This window comes from Curcuma longa, chromosome 1, assembly GCF_044706935.1.
Source record: "Curcuma longa cultivar G26 ecotype Majalengka, Jawa Barat chromosome 1, ITB_CL_G26_1.1, whole genome shotgun sequence".
Taxonomy (NCBI): Eukaryota; Viridiplantae; Streptophyta; class Magnoliopsida; order Zingiberales; family Zingiberaceae; genus Curcuma; species Curcuma longa.
In genome coordinates this window covers 15,047,992-15,073,337 of record NC_133861.1, presented here as the reverse complement: position 1 = coordinate 15,073,337, position 25,346 = coordinate 15,047,992, and the positions used below count along the sequence as shown (strand labels likewise).

At 41.5% G+C, this 25,346-nt stretch overlaps 6 protein-coding genes across 6 annotated transcripts; 2 read left to right on the top strand and 4 right to left on the bottom strand.

The window, feature by feature from the left end:
• Nucleotides 1-824: 824 nt before the first annotated feature.
• Nucleotides 825-3,750, bottom strand: LOC141845092 (putative galacturonosyltransferase 12). The gene is made up of 6 exons (XM_074733171.1): nucleotides 3,540-3,750; nucleotides 2,547-2,596; nucleotides 2,289-2,444; nucleotides 1,609-2,199; nucleotides 1,232-1,534; nucleotides 825-1,137 (listed from the first exon to the last, which is right to left on the bottom strand). Exons 1-6 carry the CDS (start codon nucleotides 3,748-3,750, stop codon nucleotides 856-858), a joined length of 1,593 nt encoding a protein of 530 aa, XP_074589272.1. The 3' UTR covers nucleotides 825-855.
• A 1,827-nt stretch (nucleotides 3,751-5,577) lies between these two features.
• LOC141844834 (autophagy-related protein 18f-like) lies at nucleotides 5,578-10,721 on the top strand. Its single transcript, XM_074732845.1, has 8 exons — nucleotides 5,578-6,209; nucleotides 7,113-7,571; nucleotides 7,647-8,078; nucleotides 8,268-8,504; nucleotides 8,590-9,396; nucleotides 9,484-9,650; nucleotides 9,767-10,111; nucleotides 10,453-10,721. Exons 1-7 carry the CDS (start codon nucleotides 6,006-6,008, stop codon nucleotides 10,089-10,091), a joined length of 2,631 nt encoding a protein of 876 aa, XP_074588946.1. The 5' UTR covers nucleotides 5,578-6,005; the 3' UTR covers nucleotides 10,092-10,111; nucleotides 10,453-10,721.
• Nucleotides 10,722-10,819: 98 nt separating this feature from the next.
• Nucleotides 10,820-13,165, top strand: LOC141845919 (uncharacterized). Its single transcript, XM_074733937.1, has 5 exons — nucleotides 10,820-11,086; nucleotides 11,208-11,399; nucleotides 11,549-11,642; nucleotides 11,805-11,970; nucleotides 12,684-13,165. The coding sequence occupies exons 2-5, from the start codon at nucleotides 11,286-11,288 to the stop codon at nucleotides 12,772-12,774; spliced, it is 465 nt and encodes a 154-aa protein (XP_074590038.1). The 5' UTR covers nucleotides 10,820-11,086; nucleotides 11,208-11,285; the 3' UTR covers nucleotides 12,775-13,165.
• Nucleotides 13,166-13,427: 262 nt separating this feature from the next.
• LOC141845184 (putative pyruvate, phosphate dikinase regulatory protein, chloroplastic) lies at nucleotides 13,428-15,818 on the bottom strand. The gene is made up of 3 exons (XM_074733272.1): nucleotides 15,243-15,818; nucleotides 13,801-14,440; nucleotides 13,428-13,729 (listed from the first exon to the last, which is right to left on the bottom strand). Exons 1-3 carry the CDS (start codon nucleotides 15,777-15,779, stop codon nucleotides 13,626-13,628), a joined length of 1,281 nt encoding a protein of 426 aa, XP_074589373.1. The 5' UTR covers nucleotides 15,780-15,818; the 3' UTR covers nucleotides 13,428-13,625.
• Nucleotides 15,819-16,325: 507 nt separating this feature from the next.
• Nucleotides 16,326-18,387, bottom strand: LOC141824776 (COBRA-like protein 10). Its single transcript, XM_074712117.1, has 2 exons — nucleotides 17,838-18,387; nucleotides 16,326-17,761 (listed from the first exon to the last, which is right to left on the bottom strand). The coding sequence occupies exons 1-2, from the start codon at nucleotides 18,385-18,387 to the stop codon at nucleotides 16,326-16,328; spliced, it is 1,986 nt and encodes a 661-aa protein (XP_074568218.1).
• A 592-nt stretch (nucleotides 18,388-18,979) lies between these two features.
• On the bottom strand, nucleotides 18,980-23,870 carry LOC141845013 (putative LRR receptor-like serine/threonine-protein kinase At5g45780). Its single transcript, XM_074733055.1, has 10 exons — nucleotides 23,732-23,870; nucleotides 23,576-23,647; nucleotides 22,340-22,483; nucleotides 22,194-22,265; nucleotides 22,061-22,120; nucleotides 20,917-20,990; nucleotides 20,693-20,836; nucleotides 20,288-20,623; nucleotides 19,523-19,914; nucleotides 18,980-19,300 (listed from the first exon to the last, which is right to left on the bottom strand). Exons 1-10 carry the CDS (start codon nucleotides 23,857-23,859, stop codon nucleotides 18,986-18,988), a joined length of 1,737 nt encoding a protein of 578 aa, XP_074589156.1. The 5' UTR covers nucleotides 23,860-23,870; the 3' UTR covers nucleotides 18,980-18,985.
• Nucleotides 23,871-25,346: the final 1,476 nt, after the last annotated feature.

Sequence of the window (25,346 nt, the reverse complement as noted above, 5' to 3'; positions counted from 1 at the left end):
ATAGTTCAATTTTTTAAAACCACCAGCTAGCAAATGAACAAAACGTGCCCAGGGCACAAAATAACTCCTCCTTAATGTCATCGTCATTTAATTATAATTTTTTGAGACAGACTGTGTGAGACGGTTGAGATAATGAATTTCATTTTTTAGTGAAGTGAAGCCATTGAGATTCCAAATATAGCTATTTTTTCATTATGCTTGGAGCTTACACAGCGAAGAAAAATTGAGGGCAAGAAAGGAACACGCACACATTCAATTATCGCTTTGAGCTTGTTGAACTCGCGATAATTTCTAATTTCTTATCAGCATGCTCAAGGAGAGGTCCCATTCTTGATATTAATGTCGACTTCTCATAGGATATGACAAGGAAAGGCATCGTAGTATGTGTCCTTGAGGACAATGATGCCTTTATGCCACGTGAAGTCTTTATGCTATTAAAGATTAAGAGGCAGAGGCAGTGGGGAGGTAGTTCAACGACAACGAGGGTGCTCGTGAAAGCATCGAAGGAGCAACAAGTAGGTGAAGAGGAGCAACGACAACGAGGGTGCTCGTGAAAGCATCGAACGACAACGATGCTGTAAAAATAGAATTACAGCATCGTTCTTTTCTTGTTATTCTCCCATCGAAATAACTTTTCTTTTCACACAGTATCCATATTCCGTGCAACAAATCGACAAAATCTTTCCTACACACAAAATGATCCAAGAAAAATATAGTTTTTTAAAATCCTGTTGGCTTCTTGCATCATCCAAACCATGAAAACGGCTGACAGTATGTTCAACCAGATATGGGATTAATCATGGTTAGCCTTTTGCTGCCATTGTTCGACTCGTTTGCCCTTTATCAAATGTCCTGTTATTCTCTTATGTTACAACCTCTGATAAATTTGTCGGAGAAGTCAAGGTACTTGGTCCACAGTGGCCTGATCTCTGGAAATGCAATGTCCAGCCACGGTTTGGCTCTGCCATTGAAATGGATCACAGCGACTTTCTCTGCTTCTGCTACGGTGGTGTTTTCTTGGTAGCCCAGACCCAACATGTGCCAGTAAGGATCAATGGCATGAACATGACCATGGAACGCTATTAGACCTGGAGGCAGAGTGCCTAATTGCCACAGACTCAAATCTGATTCCAGATTCTGAGGATCAAGAATGAACAAACAATAAATCAAATACAGTTAGAGGTGAAAAAATGAAATTGTTTGCAGGAAGAACTGCTTTAAATAAATAAACCTTTTGCAGCCAATGGTAGTAAGTAAGACTAATGTTTGTCTTCCTCCATGCGTCCAGATCAAAAATATTCATGCCATAAGCCCAAGCACACTCGTAGGGTTCGAAGTTTGCAGATATCAAGGAGTGAGAGAAATTCAAGTAGTTCTTCAATCTCTTTGACATGACGAATTTATCCGCGCCTCTGCATGTCTCCACTGCTCCATTTACCTTGCCTTGAAGATCAATGTCCCATAAGGGTGAAAGGTCTGCTTGGACAACAACGTCATCGTCTAGAAAGACTACCTTGTTGAGGCTCGGAAACAGCTGCATAGTATAATTGAGGATGAAATGCAGTATCTGAAATGCTAATTAAAAAACCAAAAAGATTCAGGACTCACCTCAGGTAAATGGATTCTGATATGGTTCATGACAGAGTGGTATTTGGGGCTCAAGGCCTGCAGCTTGGCTGCCACAACCACGGGCTTCTCGCTGACGTTGGCGACGATGGCCGAGGAGCCTCCCCGGAACTGCGATCTGGCGGCCCGGTCCTTCTCCATGGCCTCCATCACCGGCACCCGTCCCCGAGCGAACCAGTCGAACTGGTGCAGCGCCTTCACCTCCACCACGGAGGGCCCCAGCGGGTGGAGCGCGAACCACGCTTGCATCGTCGCGTACGTCTTGCGGTCGGTGATGACGTGGAGCACAACCGAGGCCGGGTGGAGGGCGTTGGCCACGAGGGAGGCGGACACCACTGCTGCGGCGAGAACGTTGTCGGAGGCGAGGACGAAGTGGTAGAGCGATGGATCCACCAGGGCGGGCACCAGCTCAGGCGCCGGAAGCTGCAGTCGCGCAGCGGCGTTGGTGGAATGCTCCTGGGCGAGGCGCAGAGCGAGGCAGTACAGCGGCTTGGGGATGCTGCTGGACGCCACGTGGCGGTACAGGTACTCCTGTATCTTGGCCACCCGGGTCCTCTGCTCCATTACTAACACCTGAAAAGTCAACGACCAGTGGTCAACCGTCGATCAATGCTCAGAATAGTCAAATCTCACAGCTACTGCTAAAAAATAACGATGCGCACCATCTCTTTGAGTCTTAAGGCGAATGCTTTCGCATCTGATCGCTCGCTCTTCATCTCCGCGACGAAATCCTCCAAAGTCTGAGGGACATCCGAACCAGGCTTTGGTTGCTTGATCTCTGTTTCTTCGAACACTTCGTACATCTCCTCTGGAACTCTCTGTTTTTTTTTCCAACAAAAAAAAACATAATAACCATTTAATTTTTAAGCAAATTAACCCGATCATCCATGGAGTCAAATTTAAGTAATGTTTCAGCTTACCGACGAGTCTAACCTCCACATTCTTGGAGCCAACCTCTTGCCTATGCATCCTGTTTATAGTCAACAAGCAGAGTCCAAATTAATGAAGCAGCATTATATGGACATGACAGTTTAGCATTATTATTTGCCTCCTAATGAAATTGTGCTGTTTATATTTAGCTAATTATTATTATAATGGGGTCAATCTGTTTGGGATTGCAGTAGTTTCCGGTTAGGATTCTGAAGGAAGTTTAATAAAGCATGATGCTTTTTCTCTTTGAATTGAACGACGAATTTGAAGGACGAGGAGTTAGTTTTCCTTTAGATTCGGTCCTGTGGGTTTAGAACGCGACAGGCCAGCTAACTTCTACAGACTACAGAACTAAAACATGTCACTTTAATTTCGATGATGTGATATCAGCAGTCACTATTTCTGAGAGCTGCCTTTGCTTAGGACTTAATTCAACGATATTTACGAGTTTATTCTTGGCTCCAACACAAACATTGCTAGCCTAGTTGAGCAGAAGGCTAATTAGTTTATTCCTTTAAGAGGGGTCAAATTTTGGTTATGGTTCAACAATCTTGCATCTGTGTGTTTGGTGAGGAATAAACGTAATTGTCGCAGTGAATACTAATTAATACAAGTAGGCATATTTAATACAAGTAGGCATATTGGCATCTGATCACAGCTCTTTGCATGAAAAAGGAGTGAGTTGTTGATAGGAGCATAATTGCAGCTTTTTAGATCTGTTCTGTTCTACTTGAATTATGTTTGGTCCAATGCATTTCGCATGAGCTTGGCAGTACTTCCACATATATAATCGAAATCTACGAAATGGAATGGCTATATCTTCTGTCTGATTGAATTTAGACAGTCAAGTAGGATAGCATTACGAACTAGTTTCAGGAGGAAGGTTTGTTTAGCTAGTCATAACTTTCTTAATGAGTTAATGATAGCACAAAGCGAGTAATTAAGAAAGAAGGAAGAAAGGATGTATTACTGGCATGCATTACCTAGAGAAGAACACTGGGTGTCTCCTTCGATGGAGTCCATTGCAGTCAAAACAAAAATGAACCTGAACATGAAGGTCATGAAGAGCAGGGAATAGATGACCATCTTATAAGAAAGCCTCCTGGACGCAACCTTCACTTTGATGAACTCCCTCACCCCCTTCCCCGGCAACACCGTCACCTGCCTCATGCTCGGCGATATGTGGAGCTGCATAGTAATCCACAGCAAGGAATCCAAGTGCCTCAGACCCAAAACAAGTTCCCTCCTTGCTACGATCCATTCTGTGCCATCCCAGAGAATGTAAAAGGAGGCCAGTTCTGGTGCCTAGGTTGCTTTCCCCCACCTACCATTTCTTAGCACTTGGATTAATGTCTCTGCCAAAGCATGAACATTTGGAAGGAAGTTGTTCGAGATAGGGACTCAGGTTCAACAGCCATACATAGCAGTTTGGCGAGCCTAATTCAAACTTAATAACTTGGTGATCTTTAATCTTTTTTTTCTCTTTCAATGTGGTAATCAGATCTTCTCTTCCAGTCTTGGGTTTGAAGCATAGAAGCTTATGATAATAAATTAAGAATAGATGGGAAGCTGCTGTCTGAGTTTTGCTAATCTGTTGTGTCATTCTGGGTTCCTTTACCTACAAATAAAGGAGGGTAAGTTAAGCAGCCAAACCAGATCCCTTCAGAAGGGATGGGGACTGCCCAACCATGAGGCTCTAGTTTTTTTTTTCTCCATTCTCTCAACAACTCCAGTACTCCACTTTGGTTCGTGCCATGATTGATAATTGAGCTACTTGAGTTGAAATTGTACGAGTCCTAAGTGTTCGATTGGGGATTACTCATGTCTATAGTTGGAGAACAATGGATGAGAGTCTCTCTCCCACAAGTCAACATTAGCAAGATGATGCATTGAGTGGAGAAGTTTTGATCACTGATTCATTCCCATTAATGAACGATGGGAAAGAATCTAATCATTCATGATCAATCGTTTTGTGATCAACTGAAATTGTGATGCTCTGCAACAGTGGAAATATTGTCCAGATCGAGATTGAGATTGAGATTTTTCTGAAAAAAAAAGAGACAGGAGAATCACCCAGCAGCCATCTATGACTAATTACCCTGTCCAAAGAATAGAACAAAAGAATCAAAGCAAGCACAATGAGAGCAATTGTTTATCAATTGTTCCAGATTTTTTCTAGTTTATCTTATTAACAAATTGTTTAGTTGAACTCTCTATATTCTATAACTGTGATTGACAAATCAATAATCTATATACAGTCTAAACACAATTAGGAGTGTTTGATTGGGAGTTATTATTAATAATCTTAATTATCTGTCAAAGGATATATTTTTCTTGTCAAAGGATGTTCATCCAAAGAACAAAAATTTAAATTTTATAATTTCTATTAATAGTTGCTTGGTGCAATGATAATAAAATAGAATCCAAGAACTTTTGGTGAAAGGTCAAGAATTTAAATTTGTTTAAACAAATAAGTTCTCTAACTTCTCAACATATACAAAGTAAACCTTGCTCATAATAGAGGGGAAAACTATAATTAAATCTATTAGTAAACGTTTACTATTTGTTTCTATAATCAAATATAAGGAACACAAATTAATCCTTCTTCTAATTTTTTTAAAAAGATAAATTATTTTTTTAATTGATATCAATTTATGTCGATTAATACCGTTGCCTTGGGCAGGAGACAGACCATTTTGTAGAATAGGAAAAGCATTTATTATCGATTTATTTCAGCGATAAAAAGGATTTTTTTTTTGTTGCGGAGCTAGAGGCCAAAAAATGGCCATCACTATTTATTCCAAATGAATAACATGCATAAAATATCATTAAAATAATTATTTAAAAAATGATTATTGGGCTAAGATGGAAACCAAGAATATTTTTTTTTTTTAAATTTTGTAAAAACAGTTGTATAAATGAATTAATAAATTTTTTATCTCAATAATAATAATTACAAATCAAAGCAAACTGGTAATTGCTTAATTTGTTAGGTTTTGAGGGAGACGTAAACGAGAGTCTTATCTGGAGGCAAGCAATTATACAGTTTTCTTCTCCTTCTCCGTTTTATTCTTCGCTGCCAGGGCAAAAATAGGCGAGCTCACGAAACGCTCCAGGTAGATCCTAAAAACCTCCCTTTTGTTCAGAAATCGGACCAACAGGCACAAAATTTTTGATCGAGGGATCGAATTTCTGGCTGAAAGAAGTGATTTTGGCCTAGTTGCATCAAGCTCTTCGAGTTTGTTTCTTCCGCCTCGGAGGATATGGCGAGATTGGGCGGCTAGGAGAGGGATTTGGGCTCTTTCTCCTAGCCAAATAAAAAATTCAGAGAAACAGCCCTCGGTTCATGATTAGGAAGAAGTTGCTTCCTTGACGAACCAAAGTTGCTGCTTTTTTAATTCCTTTGACCTCGTCTATTTTGGGATTTCTCGTCGGTTTGGGGTTGGGGCATGAGGAACGATGTGCACGGGCATCGTGACGACGGTGTGCCAAGGAACCACGGCGGCAATGGCTTGTTCTCGGTTCGGTCGCTGTCCAACTATATGAGGATTGTGTCCTCTGGCGCGTCCAACGTCGCATCTAGTGTGCGTTCAGCTGGGGCGTCCATAGTTTCCTCCGTATCTGATCGCCATGATGACTCAAGCCGAGACGAGGTACCCTTTTCCGTTGATTCCGCAAAAAATTCGATATAATAAATGTTATGTACAAAGGCATTGATTAATGAACGTGCAAAGTACAAGTTATTTTGATTGCATGTTTTTCTTGGAATGGATTGGTCGCATGCTTTTCTTCTTGAAAAATTTTGAAACAGAAAATACTATAAAAGTAGCTTTGTCCTTTTAGTCATATACAAAGCAAATCTACTTATATGGATGTACGCCAATTACTTATTTTCTTTGTAATTGAAATTTTCTTTTAATTAGGCATGAGAGCTCTGCCTTTAGCTAAACCTAATAGTAAGATGTTTAGAGCATTACAGTCATTCATCACTTTGGCAGGATTACTTGAGACTACAATGAAACTTGGCGCTGGATCACAACGTACTCGAGATTACTAGAGTATCAAACTCTATATTGCATGAATAAAGCACTATTGATGATTGGGATAAAATTATGAGCAATGATTGGTCCAATGATTCATCTTTGAATTTAAATACAAATTCAATTCAAATCACTACAATGAACATTTAATACATTTTTTTATTTTCAAGACATTAACACATGGATCACCAATGCACTGATGAGACAACAATATCTGTTGAACTCTGCTCTTACAAAAAAGAATATGTGATGAATGCTTCAAATAGTAAAAGGCATCTCGTGCCATGTAAGAAAAGGAAGTCAAAAGATGCTTGATTCTCTTTGTTTTTTGTCAGTGTCCATGAACCAAGATTTGAACAATTTGAGAATAAAAATTTTGCAAGAGTGACATATATGGTAGGATATCTGTATTCCACTTTTATGTTTAGGCATTTCATGCAATGCTAGTTTGTTCTTATTATAGTTGATTTTCAACAATGCTAGTCCATTCTCATTAAAGTTTATGTTCCTACAAAGGTGCAATGGGCTGGATTTGACAAGTTGGAATTTGATGATTTTTTCCGGCAAGTTCTTTTATTGGGTTTCAGATCTGGCTTCCAGGTCTGGGATGTTCACCAGTCCAATAATGTGCGGCAGATAGCATCAAGGCATGATGGACCTGTATCATTCCTTCAAATGCAAAAGAAATTAAAACCGGCAATGAAGCAAGAAGATAAGTTTGCAGAAGTTCGCCCACTATTGATTGTTGCCGAGGAGGCTTCAATTAGCATGAAAGGCAACAACCTTGATGGGGATGGTTCTTCTTTTAATGAATCCACAACTAATTGGGATATGGGAAGTGACACACTATCACCAGCTTATCTTCGATTTTATTCTTTGAGGACCCATGATTATGTACACGTTCTGAAGTTCAGGGCTGCTATCATCTCTGTCAGATGCAGTTCTCAAGTAATTGTGGTTTGTCAAGCTACCCAGGTTGGTACTACTTTGTATTCATCTTTTACATAGATTAGCCCCAGAAATAATTAAGAATAGAAACTTATTCTACAGATTCAGTGTTTCAACGCTGCAACTTTGGTGAGAGGTTATACAATTCTTACTTACCCAATTGGTGCAGCCTGTCCCGGTTCCAGTGGTATAGGCTATGGACCATTGACAATTGGTACAAGGTGGCTGGCCTATAGTGGTAAACTTATTGCGACTTCAAACACTGGCCGTGTTAGTCCCAAAAATATGAGTCCGGCTAAAAGTGTGTCACTGCCACATTCAAACAGTGGTCTGGTAGCAAACTTTGCAAAGGAATCAAGCAAGCAGCTTGCTGCTGGTTTAGTGACACTTGGAGACATGGGATATAAGAAGATCTCAAAATATTATTCTGAACTTCTGGCTGAACACAGTGGCCCCAGAAGACATGGAACTTCAAGCTTAAAACATAATGGAACCACGAATGGGCAACTGTCTGATACAGAAAATGTAGGCATGGTATGAAATGTTACTCTGGCTTCAATTTTCACTTGCCTTAGGTGGTTTAAGTACCATGCTTGACTTTGTGTGTACTAAACTAATTCCATGATTTGAAATATGATGATTGAAATATGTTCTTGATTCTAATAAGAACCCAGATGTTAGGAACTATCCAAATGTTTAATTGTTTCTCTTTGAAATTCATAGGTCATAGTCCGTGATATTGTTTCCAAGTCAATAATAGTTCAGTTCAAGGCACATTCAAGTCCTATTTCTGCATTGTGCTTTGATCCAAGCGGAATGTTGCTGGTGACAGCTTCTATCCATGGTCACAACATCAACATTTTTGGTATTACGATCTCTATGCTTGACAGTTCTGCAGGATCCAATGCTAAAGGCTCTTACATTCACCTCTATAGGTTGCAGCGTGGCATTACCAATGCAGTAATTATTCTTGTTGATACTTTCCATGCCTATTTATCTTTACCTTGTGGCATGATTGACTGATTTAGTTTATGTTCCCTATCAGGTTATACAAGACATCAATTTTAGTGATGACAGCAAATGGATTATGATAAGTTCTTCAAGAGGAACCAGTCACTTATTTGAACTTTCTTCTTCTGATGCTGCCACAGAACTTCAATCCAGGGAGGTTAAATTTGCAAACAATTTGTATGAATCAGATTTCATGAAGAATGCACTAGGGAAGTCACTTCATGTCTCTTCTTCTCCAAAGCACATACACATGAATCTTCTTTCATCTGGTCCCCCTGTCACATTATCAGCTGTAAGTAGAATTAGAAATGGGAATCCCGGTCTAAAAGGAGCTGTCAGTGGTGCTGCAGCAGCTGCTACTGGCAAAGTCAATCCATCTTATGGTGCCATTGCTTCAGCTTTCCACAATTGTAATGGTTCTCGCCTTCACACTGAAAACAGCTCACTAATGTCAGCATATTATTTGCTAGTATTGTCTCCTGCTGGATCTATTATTCAGTATGTGTTGCGGGAACGGAATGGTGACAATTATGTGAACGTGTCTACCCTAAGTAATAGTTCTTATTGGTCAATACATGAAGGCAATTCAAGGTTACATGTCGAAGCACTTCAGAAATGGGATGTCTGTCATAAACGAAACAGAAGGGACAGGGGCGATAACGTGGACATATATGGTGATCATTTTCAAATGGGGGGAAAGAAGGGAACTAATATTCTGTCTGCTGGTACCAGTACAGACATGAAAATAAAGCATAATGGGGAAGAAAATCAGCATATGTACTTATCAGAGGTTGAGTTGCATGTGCATGAAGCTAGGACTCCACTATGGGCAAAGTCTGAGGTACTTGTGTGTCCCCTGGTTTTAAACTTAATGAACTGATTTCGTGGCATAATTGTTATCTCAAATTTTACTACACTTAAACTACAGATATGCTTTCGAGTGATGATGGATGAGAACGTTAAATCGTATGATAGTGGTAGTTACTATGGGGAAGTTGACATAGAAAACATCACAAGCCATACAATTGAGGCTAGGTCTAAAGATCTGGTGCCTGTTTTTAACAATTCCCGAACACCAATGTCCCAACAGCTAAGGTCTGACCCCACCCAGTTCTCATTGCTTTTCAAAATATCCTTATTATCCAATTATGAAATATTCAGGTGACCCTAGCTGATTTTCCTGCCATATAATCTTATTTTTTTCGTTTCAGGATAAATGTTTCTGTTACCAACCAGTCAGAACTTCTGTACCAGCAGAAATCAAGACAATTAGAAAGTGGAAGGCTTTCGCACATCAGCCATAGTTTCCTGGATTATGATTATGATAATCATTCAATGGCCGAATTTCCCAGTGGCATCAGTGACAATTGTTGGAAGCGATCCATGGCTAATGAAGGTTTTGTAAATAATAATACACATGACCAATTTACAAGGAATGAACATCGGTTTGTAGATAGTAGCGAAAACTTGAAGTTGGAGACCCAGCTCGAGCTTGTAGAAAATACAAAGGAAATCGAGGATCTACTCTCATTATAATCACAATGGAAACCTTGAAGGTGATATTAAGTTTCCATTCAATTGATAGATGCTCCAATAGTCCATTTTATGGTTAAGTAAGAGCCTGGTAGCATGTTCTCCTTGTGCCACTTGTTGACTGATTTTCTCCAGTAGTTCAGTCGACATTATCATCTTAATCTATCCAGGTGATATGATATATTTTTTCTTGATTCATTAAATAGTCCCATTTTATGCTGGAGCATCTCTAACTTTCTAATTGGCGAGTAATGAACTTACATCTTCTCTGATGTAAAAGACATCATAGTGGTCATATTTTCTTCAGGTGGCATTTATTTACGTTCTCTTAATTCTGTGTTTTATTTTTTCTCTTTATTTGCAGGTTGCCACCCAAAAACTCTGATGCATAGAAACTATTCTTTCATTGTCGATGGGGGTATTAACTTACTTGTCCATATTCGTGATACAATTTCGCCTCTGGTGCTGGAAGTTGTAATTTCATTCTCAGCAACGTTTGTGCACAAAGAGCATCCACACGAGAGCATCTCTAATTTGTAAATAATGACAGCATCTCTCTCTCTCTCTCTCTCTCTCTGTGTAGTCTACATGGATTGGTGTTGATATATATTGTGATTGATTGTTTGTGCTTAACTAACTTTGACTTGAGCAACTATATGTATATTGTAAAGATATCATCTTACTATGTTCTCCTGCTTCAATTATTCTAAACGTCCCAAACCCATCTTATCTTCCATTTCAATATTAACCATATGAACATTGGTTAAACAAAAGGCCCCTCTAAATATTTTAACCTCCGTTTTGTTTCCCATGTCCAGGCGACACGTTACCTGTTCCTCTGCAACAAGGCATCTAAGAATATGTTCCACTTCCTTCCACTCCATCATGTAAATCTTCTTTCCCTTCCCAAAGTTGCAATCAGCATATCCGATTTAGTATCGCATCACTCTTTCATCCGTCAAAAGATTCATAGTGTGAGCGTTCGAGAGCAGCAAAAGGTAATCAATCCTCCGTTCCATTTCGATCCAAATCAGGTCAACTCCTCATACAAGTTGTTGCCGTAATTAAATACCATCGTTTCACATGCGCTCTCCGCTTTATTTGCACGTCTGGCTTCAGAGTTTGGATCCATCAAGAAATTAAGGTTCTCGATCTCGCCAAGGACGAAAGAGCTAGCAGAGGCTACGAATTCCGGCGATGAATTCCGATAACACTCCACGAAACGACGGCGAGAAGTCGGACGACGGCTTCGTGGCTGTCAACGTCGCCGAACTCGCCGTTGCAGTTGACCGCCCTCCTGCAACTCCACGAGTAAGTTTTACTAATTAGTTTTGGATTCTCTGCTCCCTTCCCCTGCTTTTGTGCTTTCTCTATAATCCAAGTTGGGATTCTCCTTCGGTGTGTATGTGTTGCTCTAACTCCTATAGCTAATAATCTCTTTGGACTCGGCTTAATTAAAGACTATGTCAAAGAGCTTGTCGAGGAAAGGAGGGCCACCAAGAAGCGGCGGCGGCTGCGGCGGCGGCGGAGAAGCCGTTTCCGTCGTCACTTTAGGTGAGTCGTCGTTCTCGTTCCTTGATTGTTTTGCACCTCCGAAAGAGTCGTTAGCTTCACGGTTTTGTTTTGTTATACGTGGACATCTTTTATTTTGCCGAAATTTTATATTTTTATATATTGGAGTTTATCCACAAAACTGACGTGTTTGTCGGGCGTCAGATGGGTCCGGCGTGAAGGACAAGCCGCTCTGCGTGGCCGTCGAAGGGGAGGCCGAGGTCGCGGCCACGGCAGCGGCCGCCATAAACAGACACAGACGAGCTCCCACCGGGCGGCGGCTGCCTGGGTGGCGCGATCCCAGAAGAGTGCTTTTGGTCTTCGCTTCCTTGTAAGCTTTAATCTTCGCTTAACTGTTTTCCATCGCCTTTTTTTTCCCTTCAATTATTCAACTTGAATTTCGTTTATACATTTCGGTATTTAGCTTTAGAAGCTTCACAAGGACTCGATCGACTTGGAAATCATAACGCACCATCTTTATGAACTTCTTAAAGTTTCGCTTTGATTTTGGTTTGATGGATGATATAGGTCCTTACAATAATAAAGTTTCTTATGATCGAAGCATTAATAAAAATTAATTAATTGAAGTCAACTTAAATAAATTACGATAAGATAAATTATTTTTTGATTGAAAGTGGCAGTTGGGTGTCTGTTCTTTGGCGATTGGACAGACCCCGTTTACGGTCCACAAAGATGGAGATGGTCTGATTCATTGTGTTAATTATATAGTTCCCGCCAAGGTTACTTCCTCTTGATCGAGTTAATCGCCGGGATTTTTGTGTGATATACTAGTCATTTCTCACGGTTTATTATTCAAATAGTGCTTGACTACCATGCCTTGTACTCCTACTCTTAGATTCGTTGGATATCGTAAATTACTTTGCATTTTAATCTCTTGCTCCAATATAATCTTCAATGTTAATTACAATTGAGTGGAAAGGATTATGAAATGCATGCAGCTTCGCAGAAGCTGTGTCCCTCGATAGTCTTTTTAATAGACGTGATTAACGTTAACAAGAAATCGCTCGGACGTAATTGGTGCAGGTCTTGCATGGGAACGCTGATACTCATCTACTTTACTCTCGCCGTGAGCAGGATGAACACCGGTGCCAATGTCGACGACGATTCCGGGTGATGGCTCAGGACTTCAGACCAACACTAGTGGCACACTTCACAACTCCATTACTATTATTTTTTCCATTTTTGAAGGATAACAAACCATAGAAAACGTGTTTGAATTATGTACCACGCTTGAATCATGCACGTTCCATTTGTTGCTTGTGTGATGAATCAAATATAGATATTGAGAACGAAGATAAGGGACCCACGAGGAGTAGGCACGGCCGCGAGATAGGGAAGGAGGATGTAGGGCTTGGAGAAAGGAGATATTGAACGTGTAAGTCACATGGAGATTTTAAAGAACAGCGTGCCTTGTGTTGTAGTGGGAAGAAATTAAGAACTTTGTATGCCAACTTCCTTACCTACTCAATTTTTATGTTTTGGTGAGTGTATGAAATTGGTGGTTAGTGATTCCTGATTCCCTACTAATTTAATAAATAGTCCGAATACCAATCACCAGAGAGTTAGTTGAACACAAGAGGAGGAAAGAGAGTATCTTCTATTTTGTCTTTTGGCAGGTAATACATTTAATTCATATCTGTCAGAAACTAGCGCCATGTGTGATCGATGGTGCCGAATATAAGTCAGGTTGGGTTTTAAACTGAAGTAGAAAAGATGGTATCTCTCTTATTAAACATTTGAGATAAAATGGAGCACTATGTCATTCATTCTCTAGATGTCTACATATACATAATCCAAATACAATTAAACATTCAAAATTAATCATGAACTACTAACAATGGGTGGATCAAACCCATTCCAGCAAGATTTTCAGGTATCGCATTAAGTATAACAAACTTGGCACTATAATACATATATACAGAAAATATAGAGAACTATTCTGTTGGAGTATTTACTGACTCATTCTTAGTACCGTTTGGAAATGCGTGGCATGGAACATTTTTGTTTCCTGTCGTGATACATCCTGACTATAACAGCTGCAGTTTCTTCAATTGCTTTTCCGGTAACCTCTGTAATCGATAACCAAGCATTGAGATAACTAATGTAAACAGGAAACTGAACCTGCATAACTAGAACTTACCGATCACTGGCCATACTGGATTTTGTGCAAATATTTTACGGGCATATTCCAGTTCCTCCCTCACATGATCCATTTCTGAATAATTGCTTCTCGACTCACTGTTAAAGCCAAGGCTTTTAGCCCTTGCTTTTCTAATGGTCTGCAGAATAACTGGGTTAATTGTCAATCCAAAGATCTTCCCTTGATTTATCTCAAAAAGTGTCTTTGGTAAGTCCAGACCCATCACTATTGGAACATTTGCCACCTTATACCCCTTCTGAGACAGATATATGGACAAGGGTGTCTTCCCAGTGCGAGAAACTCCAACGAGGACAATGTGAGCATGGTCCAGGTTCTGGGGCTTAGCTCCATCATCTTGTTTGATTGTGAAATCAATAGCTTCAATACGCTTGAAATATTCTGCAGTTAGAGGAGCTGTTCGGCCTGGAGCACCTCGAGGAATTCCAGAAGGAGCAACACCAAGATGAGTAGCGATGGCCTCAGTTGTGGGGCTGAGTATGTCAGCTGATGGGACACCCCAATGCTTACAAGCATGTTTTGCAGATTCTGCCATGGCAGGATCAGCAAGAGTATAGAGTATTAAAGCATCTTCTCTAGCAGCTTGCTTTATGATCTCCATCAGTCTATCCATATCTTCCACCTACAGAACAGACACATGATATATCACCTACAGATAAGTCAAAGTTGAAGATAAAACTGAAGGCAAATAAACATGCTATTTCTATTTCTTATCCACAATCCTTTAAATAATCCATCTGTGCAGTAGCTTAGTAGCACAAACACATCCCCAATTCGCAGATACGAGTGCAACTTTAGAAGCTGTATAAAAGATATACAATCTATGCATCACAAGAAATAATAGTGTTAGCCATTACACATTTAGAAACACGCACAATCACAAAAAAAGAAGAAGAAGAAGAAGAAGCTACAATACCATGATAAATTGCCTTTAAACTACACAAAATAATCTAATTAAATTGGAGTTGCAAATTGTCATAAAAACTAGCAAAAGTAGAGAATTTGCAATCGGAAACTAATAGTTCCCACATGGTATTCAACTGTATATGATGTATAGCACTGTATTTAACAGCGCAGAGAAGAACTTTCAGTTGCATCCCTATTTGTACCATCCCCGTTAATTGATCAAAACTCCTTGTACACATTCCATCAAACAAGTTAAGTGATCAGTGAGCCATTCAGTTTCCTTAACAGGCTCACGCTAACTCTTTCCTTGCAGAAGAAGGCTGCATAAAAGACGCTCGAATGTATGAATGTATTTTGAATCAATTAATAGGTTTTAGTTTAGCCCTAAAGCTACACGATAAAACAGAACAAAGTATAAAGCCAAAGGTTTTAAAGATTGCTCCTTTCGAGGCTTCTTCTTTCCTGCATGGTATATAACTAAGAATGCAATGCAAACAAGACAGAAAGGATGGACGCACCCCGGAGAAGAGGTGGGTGTTGACAGGGCAGCCGCGGTCGACGAGGCAGTGCTCGAACTGTCCCAGCGCCGCGTTCACAGAATGCTCAGCCGTCCACCCCGTTCCGTCCGAAACCATGTAGATGGCCTTCCCCTCCATCACTTCGCACCCATCCTCCTCGTCCCCGTCCTCCTCGATCCCTTCCGCGGCCACGATTTGCCGAGCGCTCGCATCGGAAGGCGGCGAAGAGGGTAGGGGTGCTGGCGAGGGCGGCCCAGCGATCTTTTTCCGGAGGGAAGGCCAATCGATCCGGCGGCCGGAACGAACGGACCTCGCGCGGGACCAGCGATTCAGCTGCGTGCTCACGCGCCGCGGCGGCGGCGGCGGCGGCGGCGGTTCGGGGCCAGGGTCAACCGCCCGGCCCGGTTCCTCCGGGTCCTGGACGAGGCAGGAGGAGACGAAAGGGCACGGAGATCTCCCTCTGGGGATGGAACGAGGACTCCACGGCGGAGAGCGAGGCAGGAGCAAGGGAACAGGGCGGAGATTGGATTGCAACATGAGAGGGAAGGGATTAAGGAAACAGGACTGATCGTGTGGATTTCCTTTCCTTTCCTTTCCTTTTTATTTAAATTGATCGCCGGTTTGAAGAAGCGGTGGCGTACGCTGACGCGTTCGAATCCACGCCGACAATCAGAACGATGAAATATAGCAGTAAAATACGCGTGCCAAGAAGCTTGAAATTATACAAGAATCCATATGATCTTTGTCTAAATTGTGTCACATGAAATTTGATGATACAACTATACTATGTAGTAAATGCAAAGAAAGATTACTTGCATCTTCTGCTTGACCTATAGATCTTTGATGCAACGTCCCTCCTCTTTAAAAAGTAAAGGATTTGAGTTTTCCTGCACATTAAATGATTTGCTCAGCTGTAAGCATGCATCATTCAGCCGTGGCTGTGTGTCATATACACGATCTCCACAAAAGTTCCTAAAAACACTCCCATTTCATCGAATATGACACTGGCGACAGGCCAGGCCACCATGCCTGCTCAAGAGTCAAGCCAAAGTTTCGTCGTGTTGCTTTGCTACCTCAACGACATTAATCTAAAGTCAATAGGAGAGCGACGACGGCAGCCAGTAGCATCACTACCCCGGAGCTAACAACACTATGTTGACGAACTGCACTTGCTGCCGGAATCCTTTCCGGCAGCGCGCATTCCTCTCCATTGAAGAAAAGTCTGGTGGGGAACCCGTCGCCCTTCGCAATTGCGATCCCCGGTGTCTCCTTCTTGGAGAAGGAAATTACTGATTGCTGTTTGCCAGGCAGTCTCGGGTCGACCTTGGGATTCTTACCGTCCGTTTCGCCGATGAGGTAGTTGAGTCCCTCTAATCCTTGAAGGAAGAAGGTCCTGTTGACAGCGCCGGGGCCTCTCAGCTTCGTGGAGTTGAAGGAGTAAGCTCTCTCGTAGCCGCGGTAGGCCTTGTCCATCTGCACCGCCACGAACCAGTCCTTGAAGTTGTATTCTTCCCAGTTGAACAGGGTGATCCTGGCCGTCCACCCCTTGCGGAAGTTGGACATGATGTGCCAATTGATGCTGACATCGCAGTTGTCGGGGCAAGGCAGCCGCCGGGGGAGTTTGTAGTGTTTGATATCGGCCCAGGCCTTGGCCTTAGCGATGCGGTTCTTGGCGGGGACGAGCAGAGCTTCCGGGGGCAGAAGCAGAGCGCGCACGTCGGGATTGCATGACCGGAATTTTGAGTCGTCGTTGCAGCCGCAGGCGCAGGTGTCGCAGGGGATGACGGAGTCGTTGTAAAAGGCGGAGTACGAGACGCAGCACTGGGTGGTGCCCTTCTTGGGGCGGGTGGCGTTGCAGGCCACCTGCCAGCTCGCGATGGCTTCCGACTTCGACACGAGCCCGCTGGGATCGGGGAATTCCATGGGGGTCACCCGGAAAGGCGGGCCGCAGACGTAATTCGCGTTGAGCACGCCGTTGATCTTCCAGTTCGTGGGCGGGTATAAGGCGGTGCGGTTGAGGTCGGGCGGGATCTTGTAGACCTGCAGCTGAAAGATGGCCTTGGACTGCGAAGGGTCCATGGTGGGGGGGAGCAGAGTGCCGTTCTTGCAGCAGTAAGGCAGGTTACCGATGTTATTGTCTTTGGCGCGCTCCGGAGGGAGGTCCACGATGGTGGGCTTCGTCTCGCAGTTCATGACGTTGGCGAAATCGAGGCCCTGATAATACTTCCCGGACCGGCCGTAAAAGCAATCGGAGGAGTCCTTCCGGAGGGTGTAAGCGCCGCGCATGCTGTAGATGAACTCGCCGCGCTTCCACTCCCAGGTGAGGTTCCAGTTGTCGAGGCGGCCGAGGGGGCTGTTGATGTCGATGGTCACTTGGGCCATGTAGTTGCTCTCGTACGCCTGCAGCACATCGTAGGCAAAGGTGAGGTCGCCGTACCGGCGGGGGAGGAAGTGGTGGTTGTCCGTCTTGTTGGGCTTAAACTTGGGGTCTTTCACGCAACACACGTACATCTGCGTCTCTACAATGGCAACAACGTGATCATCTCAAAGAATAATTAATGGAGATTGTAATTTAGACAAGATCGGATGTTTTACTTTTCTTAGCGGGGGCAGGGCACTTGTAGCCGGGATTCTGCAACTTGATCGTGCGGGGCATGGGCGTACCCGGCGGCTTCACCCCGAACTGTGTCCCCGTTAGGTCCACCACCGCCTGGATCTGCGACATGTCCCCCGCCGTCTCGATAGAGGTCAACAGATCCGTCTGCGGGTACCCCGACAGGGTGGTGCCGTTCCCGACGTGCGCCGGAAAGTCAGTGCCGTCGGTGATCACGGCTCCTCCGACCGACACGAGGATCTCGTCGTGCTGGAAGCCAATGAACATGCTCCAGGCCTGGAGGTCCTGCGCCATGGTGTTGATAATGGTGGCCTGAGCCTTGAACGCCCATGACTGCGCCGAGGCGTTCTTGACGCGGGGGAACTCTTTGGTGCGCGAGATGAAGTTGTAGGTCAGGAACGCGCCATTGCAGCTGTCCTGCGCCTTGGGCGGCGGTTGCGTCTCCTCGTCGTAGTCCTGCGCGCGCGCGCCGGCCACTAGGCAGAGGAGTAAGAGGGCGGCCGCCAGGAGAACAGGGATCCGGGGCGGCATTGCGGATCTGATCCAGCTCGATCGTAATTCAAGGGAAGACGGGAAGAGAAGAGTTTTGATCGAGGAATGGGAGAGGAAAAGGAAAGGGTGGAGGGAGTGAGAAGAAGACGGAGTCAAGCTCCGACGGACGGATTTGGCGGGAGCATTTTAACGGTTTGTCGCAATTATTCAAATTAAATTGCTGGGCATATATATATATATATATATATATATATATATATATCATATATATATATATTCCAGCAATTTTCTAGAATGTCTCTGGTATTATTATTAAGTTTTTAATTGTTATATTCTTTGTTTTATTATAGTTTGCAGATTTAAATTGCCTTGTGAATGCATACGTTGCAGAAGCTGTACATGCTTTCTCTGGTACAAACAAGCACAAGTTGTTCATGTACTTCGTACACAGCATGCTACATGAACTCAGCTTTCAGAGGACTTAAATTATATCCTAAATACAGCAAACAAGATCTTCATGTACATTTTATCTATTCATTAATCATTCCAATAGCCACGATGATCAAACTGGTCTACATCTACATGTATGAGAAGAAAACGCTTGGTTCTAAAAATCTGATTGGAAGCGTCATCACAATCATCTGGGCCCTGAGAGCTCAATCGCTTCGATGATGAAAGAAGAGGCTTCATTAGCACCATCAGAACTTCTGGAGGAGCTGCAAGACCTACAGCAAGTTACTTCCCCGTGTGTTTCTTCAGTTTGCTCTGCTGTCCCAGCAATAGATTCAAGTGTTTTAACAACTTCAGACATCTTCGGCCGAAGGGCAGGATTTGAAGAAGTGCAGAGCAGAATAACTTCCACAGCAGTTTCAAGCTGAGCAGAATTAAAAGCATCGTTGAGATCCTTGTCGACCAATTCAGGGTCTCTCTTCTCTTCATGTAAAGTCTTGATCTGCATAAGGCATTGGTTCGCTGATTAATAAATAGAAACCAGATGAGTTGCAGAATAGCTACAAAGCAGAAATTGCACAACTGTGTAAACTATCACTCTTGATGGCAAATAGTGTCAAATATCAAACTTATACAGTATGTCTCATTTTATTTTCATGCATTATCAAAAAGGGATGATGTGAAAGCATGAAGTAGGATAAAACAATTGTCAGAATACACTCACCCGGTCGAGAATCATTCCTTTCTGGCCATTACCATTTCCAGAACTCATGGTCTTTTGGCCTATTATCAATTCCAATAGTAGGATGCCAAATCCATAAACATCAGTCTTCTCGGATGACTGCCCGGTAGAGAGATACTCTGGAGCAATGTGTCCTACGGTACCGCGAACTGCAGTTGTGACATGAGATTCTCTCCTATCTAGAAGTTTTGCCAATCCAAAATCTCCTACCACCGCTTCAAAATTTTCATCAAGTAGAATGTTTGCAGCTTTTACATCCCTGTGAATTATTTTCGGGTTACATTGTTCGTGCAGATATAAGAGCCCTCTAGCAGCACCAATTGCAATTCGTATTCTCTTGTTCCAGTCCAAGGATGGTTTACCATGAGAATGATCTGCAAACGGTTAGATGAATGAAACCCATGTACTGAGATGAATGGATGGAAAAGAGCACATATTTCTAACCAAGGGACAATATCCCTGACTAACCATAATGCAAAGTATTATACTCTAAATCATCAAAGAATAATCAAAATATAATTGTGTGGCAAAAAATTTCTTGCATGTCCAACAAGAGCAGGTCAAGTGATAATAATGTAGATACATTTTCCTTGAAAGAAACCGAACTAATTCTGGAGTTAGAAAATTTTTCCCGAGGAATTCAAAGCTAGACTTGATAAAAACCATCTGATAGTGTGGTTTACTGACTTATATAATCGTTCCTTATATTCCATATCTCAAAACAACCAAAGTAACAAGACTACTGACCTCTTAAACGATCAGCCACGCTCCCATTTGGCATAAAAGGATAAACAAGCAATCTCTCATTTGTGGTCATGCAAAATCCATATAGTCGGATTAAATTCCTGTGCAAAGCTAGGCCGATCATTTCAACTTCTGTTTGGAACTGTACTTCTCCAGTAAAATTTGGATCCTTTAATCGCTTCACTGCTACCACAGTTCCATTTCTGAGATGGCCTTTATAAACAACTCCAAACCCACCTTGACCTAATACAAGTTTGGCACTAAAGTTTTCTGTTGCAATTTGTAGTTCCCGGAATGTGAATCTCTTCAAGTGTCCCATTTCAAATTCATAGTTCTGATCTGCAGAGAATTCAGTAATATGAGTAACTGTCTGTCTTCATGATCATAAAATAGAATACTGAAAGATACCATCTCCAGCAAAATTCATCCTCCATTTGCAGCAACGTAACCAGAAAACAAGCAGTAGCAAAGATAATATTAAGGTACAGCCAATACTTAAAGGGATTGCAACTGCCAACTGACGGTTGTTAGAATGTTCCAAAACTCTAGTTTCTGCAGGAAGAATAAAAACAGGTTCAAATCTTTGTGATAAGGTATAGCAAGTGATAAATCCAGATAAGAAAATGAATTACCATTTCTTGTTACCGTTACAACTGCACAACCATGCAAATGAGAAGTGTTACAGAGTAACTTATTACCTGCAAGACTATACATTCCAGAGAGAGTTACAAATAATTCATTAGGGATATCTTATATAATATTTGCCAGAGAAATGGAGGAAAACAACCCAGAAACTACATTCTAACAGACCTATCATCGTCAATAACATCAAACTAAACTGTGTTTGTCCCAACTTTTGAAAGTGGCTACATAAATTTTATTCCTCAATTAAGCTCTAAGCAATGTATATCATTACTAATGTTAAAATTAATTAAAATATTTTTATATTATATTGGCCAGTGCCTTGTTGGATATTTCTTGAACTCCCAAGATCTACCACTCTAATATCTTCAACTATAAAATTAATTTTTCATTGTTTGAATATGCACATACTACTTAGTTTATTTTCTCTCAAACTATACCAACTAATTGAGCTGCACTTAATTGCTCCCGATATTAGTTTTTCTAACCTTTCCATCCATCTTAGCATTCTTATCTTTGTTACATGAGTAAAATTAACTTGTTGTGCATATTGCTCCTGGCAACCCACAACTTCAATTAATCAACTATAGTAAGTTGAACGGCCGTCCTATTCCTTACAAACCTACCAACTCAGAAAAGTGCAGTCCAAGATGTAAATGGTACAAGGTAGTTTCATTAATTAGGTTAATTTTCAGCCATCTAATATTTGTTACAAGATTATAAGCCACTATTTCTGCAAGCCACTGCTTACAAAGGTTGAAACGAGATGAGAAACTGGAGTAATAAAAAAACACCACATCTAGTTGCCTAAATCAGCATCAAGATTAAGATTTGATGGAACAGGCAATTATAGCTTTAGTTTATCTTACAATAAGTTATGCAATGCTAACTAAGAAATGCTACACCATTTTTAAACATAAGAAAGTTAAATAGCTAACAGGGAACAGAGCAAATTGGAATATTTTAGATCTTAAACATAGCATAAAGTGCAATCTTTATTTAACTAGAGAAGACTTGGCTGTAGAGTTAAAAATTACATAACTTTCATTGTAGTAGTAATTTTTTTAAAAGCCTCTCAAGCAACAAAATGACAGGTGACAAGAATTATATAATATCTGGATTTATCATTCTCACCTGTAATCATTTGCAAGTATCTTTGGAGTTGGACCAGTTAATTTATTGAATGATACATCTCTGCAATAATCTATACATAAGATTTACTTGGGAATTAATACAGAGGTGTAGAATAATCTAAAAAGGAACATACAAGAATAAGAGACCCGAAAGATTAGCAACTGCTTCTGGAATCTGACCAGACAAACCATTCCGGTTAAGTCGCCTGAAGAACAGCAAAGTAACTACAATTAAAACATTAACAGCAAGAATAAAGAACCTTTAAAAAAAATCACATACATGTAAACTAACTGAGACAGAAGCCCAAGAGCACTTGGAATTTCTCCAGTGAACTGGTTACCAGAGATGTCAAGGGTCTTCAGCTGTGACAACTTTCCTATTTCTGGAGGAACAATACCTGATATTTTGTTATTTTGCAATAGCCTGAAATCAAAGATATTTTCATTATTTGGACAGATAGTGTAGTTTGATGTAAAGCCAGGACTGTATTTCTACCTCTCTTCTCAAGTTATTCTAATAACAATCTTAGGTCATTTTATGGAAGGGCACACATAATGTTAATATTTACTAAAATACACCTCATTCTCAAAATATCTATAATTGTTTTAACGCATCTAAAAAATTTTCAAAAATATTTTGATGATCCTAGTGATTAAAATTAACAATGGCATGAATTAATTTCTAAATGCATAGCAAATTCAACGGTGGTTAAATCATCATAATGGTCTTCTAGTGGTAAAATTCTAAAAGTAAAGGCATGATTGAACTCCTGGGAGAATCATCAATGCAAGACAGTCAGATATTGTCATTTTGACCATTGGAAATCTTAAAACACCTTAATCATCCTCTAGCAATCAAAATAAAAAAGGGGCATGAATAGACTCTTAGAAGCATCACAAATACTTGTCTCATATTGTCACTGTGATTATGACTATGAATGATTGTTGAAGTGTTTTAGCCAAACTACCTTGATAGCCCTCTATTGGCCAAAATCAATGGGGGAAGGTATCAATGGATCCATGAATGCATTATGAGCCTAATAATGGTTTCATATTGTCATTTTTACCACTAAAAATCAAAAACCATCAATATATATTCTTGTATAGGAAAATAATCAAGGTGTTTTAGCTGCAACAGCTTAATGGTCTTTGAGTGGTGTTTTAGCTGCAACAGCTTAATGGTCTTTGAGTGGTAAAAAATAGGAGTAAGAGATAAAGAATAGCGTTGATGATGCTCCAATAGTTCATTCATATCCTTACTTTTAGATTTAGAGACGTTTGAACAATTACAGTGATTTTTGGCAAAAATATGACCCTTGGTAAAATAGCAAAAATCTTAGCTATAGCTATGCAACTGGCCTTACGTGCAAATGAGGTCCAGGGCAAACTTCTATATTTCCTCAACTTTTCAATTATTAGAAAGATCTAATTCAGTCTGTCTCCAATGCTTGCCGTTTCGCTAATCTTTTCTCTGAAATGCTAAAGATTAGTTTATTTTTCTTTTTGTATTTCTTACAAGGTTTGCAGGTGACTGAGGTTGCCAATGCTCGGCGACAGCGTCCCAGACAAGCCATTACTCGCCATTTCCCTGCACTCCCAACACAAAAGAGTCAACAAACCCTAGCTGAAATGTAAAACACAACACAGAGGAGAGAAACAACAGAAGAGTAACCCAGACAAGGAGATGACGAATCCATCGGAGGAACAGCCGACCATGAACCACGTGCAAGGGTCGACGGAGTTGATGTCCCAGCCACCCATCACCCCGGCCTCATCTCTCATCCTACTCTTCACCGACATCAGAGCCGCCACTGCATTCTTCGACTGTCACACAAAGGAACATTTTTGGCAGGGGAGGAGCAAAGCGTCTCGATTTACCTTCGTAGTTAACGCCTTTGGGCGAAAGAAGAGGGTCGGCGGAGCGCGCATTGTGAGCCGAATGCAGGATGAAGAGCAGAATCAACAGATAGCGGTAGTTCGCCATTGAGGGCGGCAGCTAGGGAGACGGTCGTCACAGCAGCAAGGTGATTCAAATGAGGAGACTGGGTCTCCGTTTCCAGGAATCGCTGCAGGCGCTCGCTTCGAGGCCTCGGTCTCCGCGCGTAGAGCTAGGGGAGGGGTTAAAAATGGGAGACATTGGAGCAGTTCGTCAAGATCTAGGATAATGAAACAGGGAGAGCTGATTGAAGGCAGCTGGTGTTTCATGGAGAAAGACGCCGTAGGCGTTGGAAGACGGTGGCGGTGACAGATTGTGGCCTCGAGATGGGGGAGCCATGTCGACGATGGCAACACTGCCTGATCAAAAATGACTTTTTTATCTTTGGACTCCAAGATCTTCGTTCACATTAAAAAAATCTCTTAATCCAACCAATTTCTTCCTAAAATTTGGTTACGGCCTGCCAAAGATTCAACTTACAAATAAACTTCCTTGTGTCGAGGATCCGAACAACCATGTTCCTTAACTCCTCAGGCAAGAAAGGAAAATATCCAACTTAACTTCTTCAAACAATTGTCATAGGAAACACCACAAAGCGTCGCCAGAGCACAAAAAGAAAGAAAGAAAGAAAGAAAGGCAAAGAAAATTTACAACCTAACTCTGTTTCTACGCTACTCTACATGTTTGTTGTTGTATAAGACTGGACACTTTGAGAATCTCATTGTTCACGGCGATGGCAACGCCAACACTGAATCCGGTCGAGGTTGGGGCTCGAGGGACCATTGCATCGTTGATGTCACGAGAGATCGAGTACCGTCGACAGATGAAACTAGATCATCATTTCGCCAAACAGAAACAAAACCAAGCAAATGGAAATGCACCATCGGTAAAGAAGAAAAGAAGGACAAGCAAGTGGCAACTGCAACCAACGGACGGTTCCTTCCAAGTATGTGTTCGACTGCCGATGTTGCTCATCAGGTTAAGGTGGAGAAGATGGCCGGAGTCAGGTACCAGAATCTGAGAACATGCGCAAAAGGACTAGAAGGGTGACAAAGCATATGATTTGGAGAATAAATTTTCCCCTTTTTGTTTTTGTTATTGTTATTACTTCATCGTGTCTTAATTTTTGTTAAACTTTGTTTGCATCACCGGCAAAGTACCTCAAACATCAAAATATATTTATTATAGTCGACAATCAGCTAGTTCCAGACTTGACATAAAGGGGGGAAAACCTATGTAAGCGTACCTGTGGATTGAAACTGAAACAATGTGTCAAGAATCACTTCGTCTAAATCTAAGAAAAGGTGATGATAAAAGCCTGATTCAATGAAGTATCATACTACTCCAATGA

Coding starts and splice junctions, on each gene's coding strand:
- LOC141845013 (XM_074733055.1), bottom strand. CDS start 23,859: ATGTCGGTGAAGAGTAGGATGAGAGATGAGGCCGGGGTGATGGGTGGC. Junction 20,837..20,916: donor TGTAACGGTAACAAGAAATG/GTAATTCATTTT, acceptor TTCTTCCTGCAG/AAACTAGAGTTTTGGAACAT. Junction 19,915..20,287: donor CGTGGCTGATCGTTTAAGAG/GTCAGTAGTCTT, acceptor AACCGTTTGCAG/ATCATTCTCATGGTAAACCA.
- LOC141845184 (XM_074733272.1), bottom strand. CDS start 15,779: ATGTTGCAATCCAATCTCCGCCCTGTTCCCTTGCTCCTGCCTCGCTCT. Junction 14,441..15,242: donor ACACCCACCTCTTCTCCGGG/GTGCGTCCATCC, acceptor TCTGTTCTGTAG/GTGGAAGATATGGATAGACT. Junction 13,730..13,800: donor TCCAGTATGGCCAGTGATCG/GTAAGTTCTAGT, acceptor TATCGATTACAG/AGGTTACCGGAAAAGCAATT.
- LOC141845919 (XM_074733937.1), top strand. CDS start 11,286: ATGAATTCCGATAACACTCCACGAAACGACGGCGAGAAGTCGGACGAC. Junction 11,400..11,548: donor GCCCTCCTGCAACTCCACGA/GTAAGTTTTACT, acceptor GCTTAATTAAAG/ACTATGTCAAAGAGCTTGTC. Junction 11,971..12,683: donor CTTTTGGTCTTCGCTTCCTT/GTAAGCTTTAAT, acceptor TAATTGGTGCAG/GTCTTGCATGGGAACGCTGA.
- LOC141824776 (XM_074712117.1), bottom strand. CDS start 18,387: ATGCCGCCCCGGATCCCTGTTCTCCTGGCGGCCGCCCTCTTACTCCTC. Junction 17,762..17,837: donor CCCTGCCCCCGCTAAGAAAA/GTAAAACATCCG, acceptor TTGCCATTGTAG/AGACGCAGATGTACGTGTGT.
- LOC141844834 (XM_074732845.1), top strand. CDS start 6,006: ATGAGGAACGATGTGCACGGGCATCGTGACGACGGTGTGCCAAGGAAC. Junction 6,210..7,112: donor ATGACTCAAGCCGAGACGAG/GTACCCTTTTCC, acceptor GTTCCTACAAAG/GTGCAATGGGCTGGATTTGA. Junction 7,572..7,646: donor TGGTTTGTCAAGCTACCCAG/GTTGGTACTACT, acceptor CTTATTCTACAG/ATTCAGTGTTTCAACGCTGC.
- LOC141845092 (XM_074733171.1), bottom strand. CDS start 3,750: ATGCAGCTCCACATATCGCCGAGCATGAGGCAGGTGACGGTGTTGCCG. Junction 2,597..3,539: donor CACCCAGTGTTCTTCTCTAG/GTAATGCATGCC, acceptor GACTATAAACAG/GATGCATAGGCAAGAGGTTG. Junction 1,535..1,608: donor TCAGAATCCATTTACCTGAG/GTGAGTCCTGAA, acceptor TATACTATGCAG/CTGTTTCCGAGCCTCAACAA.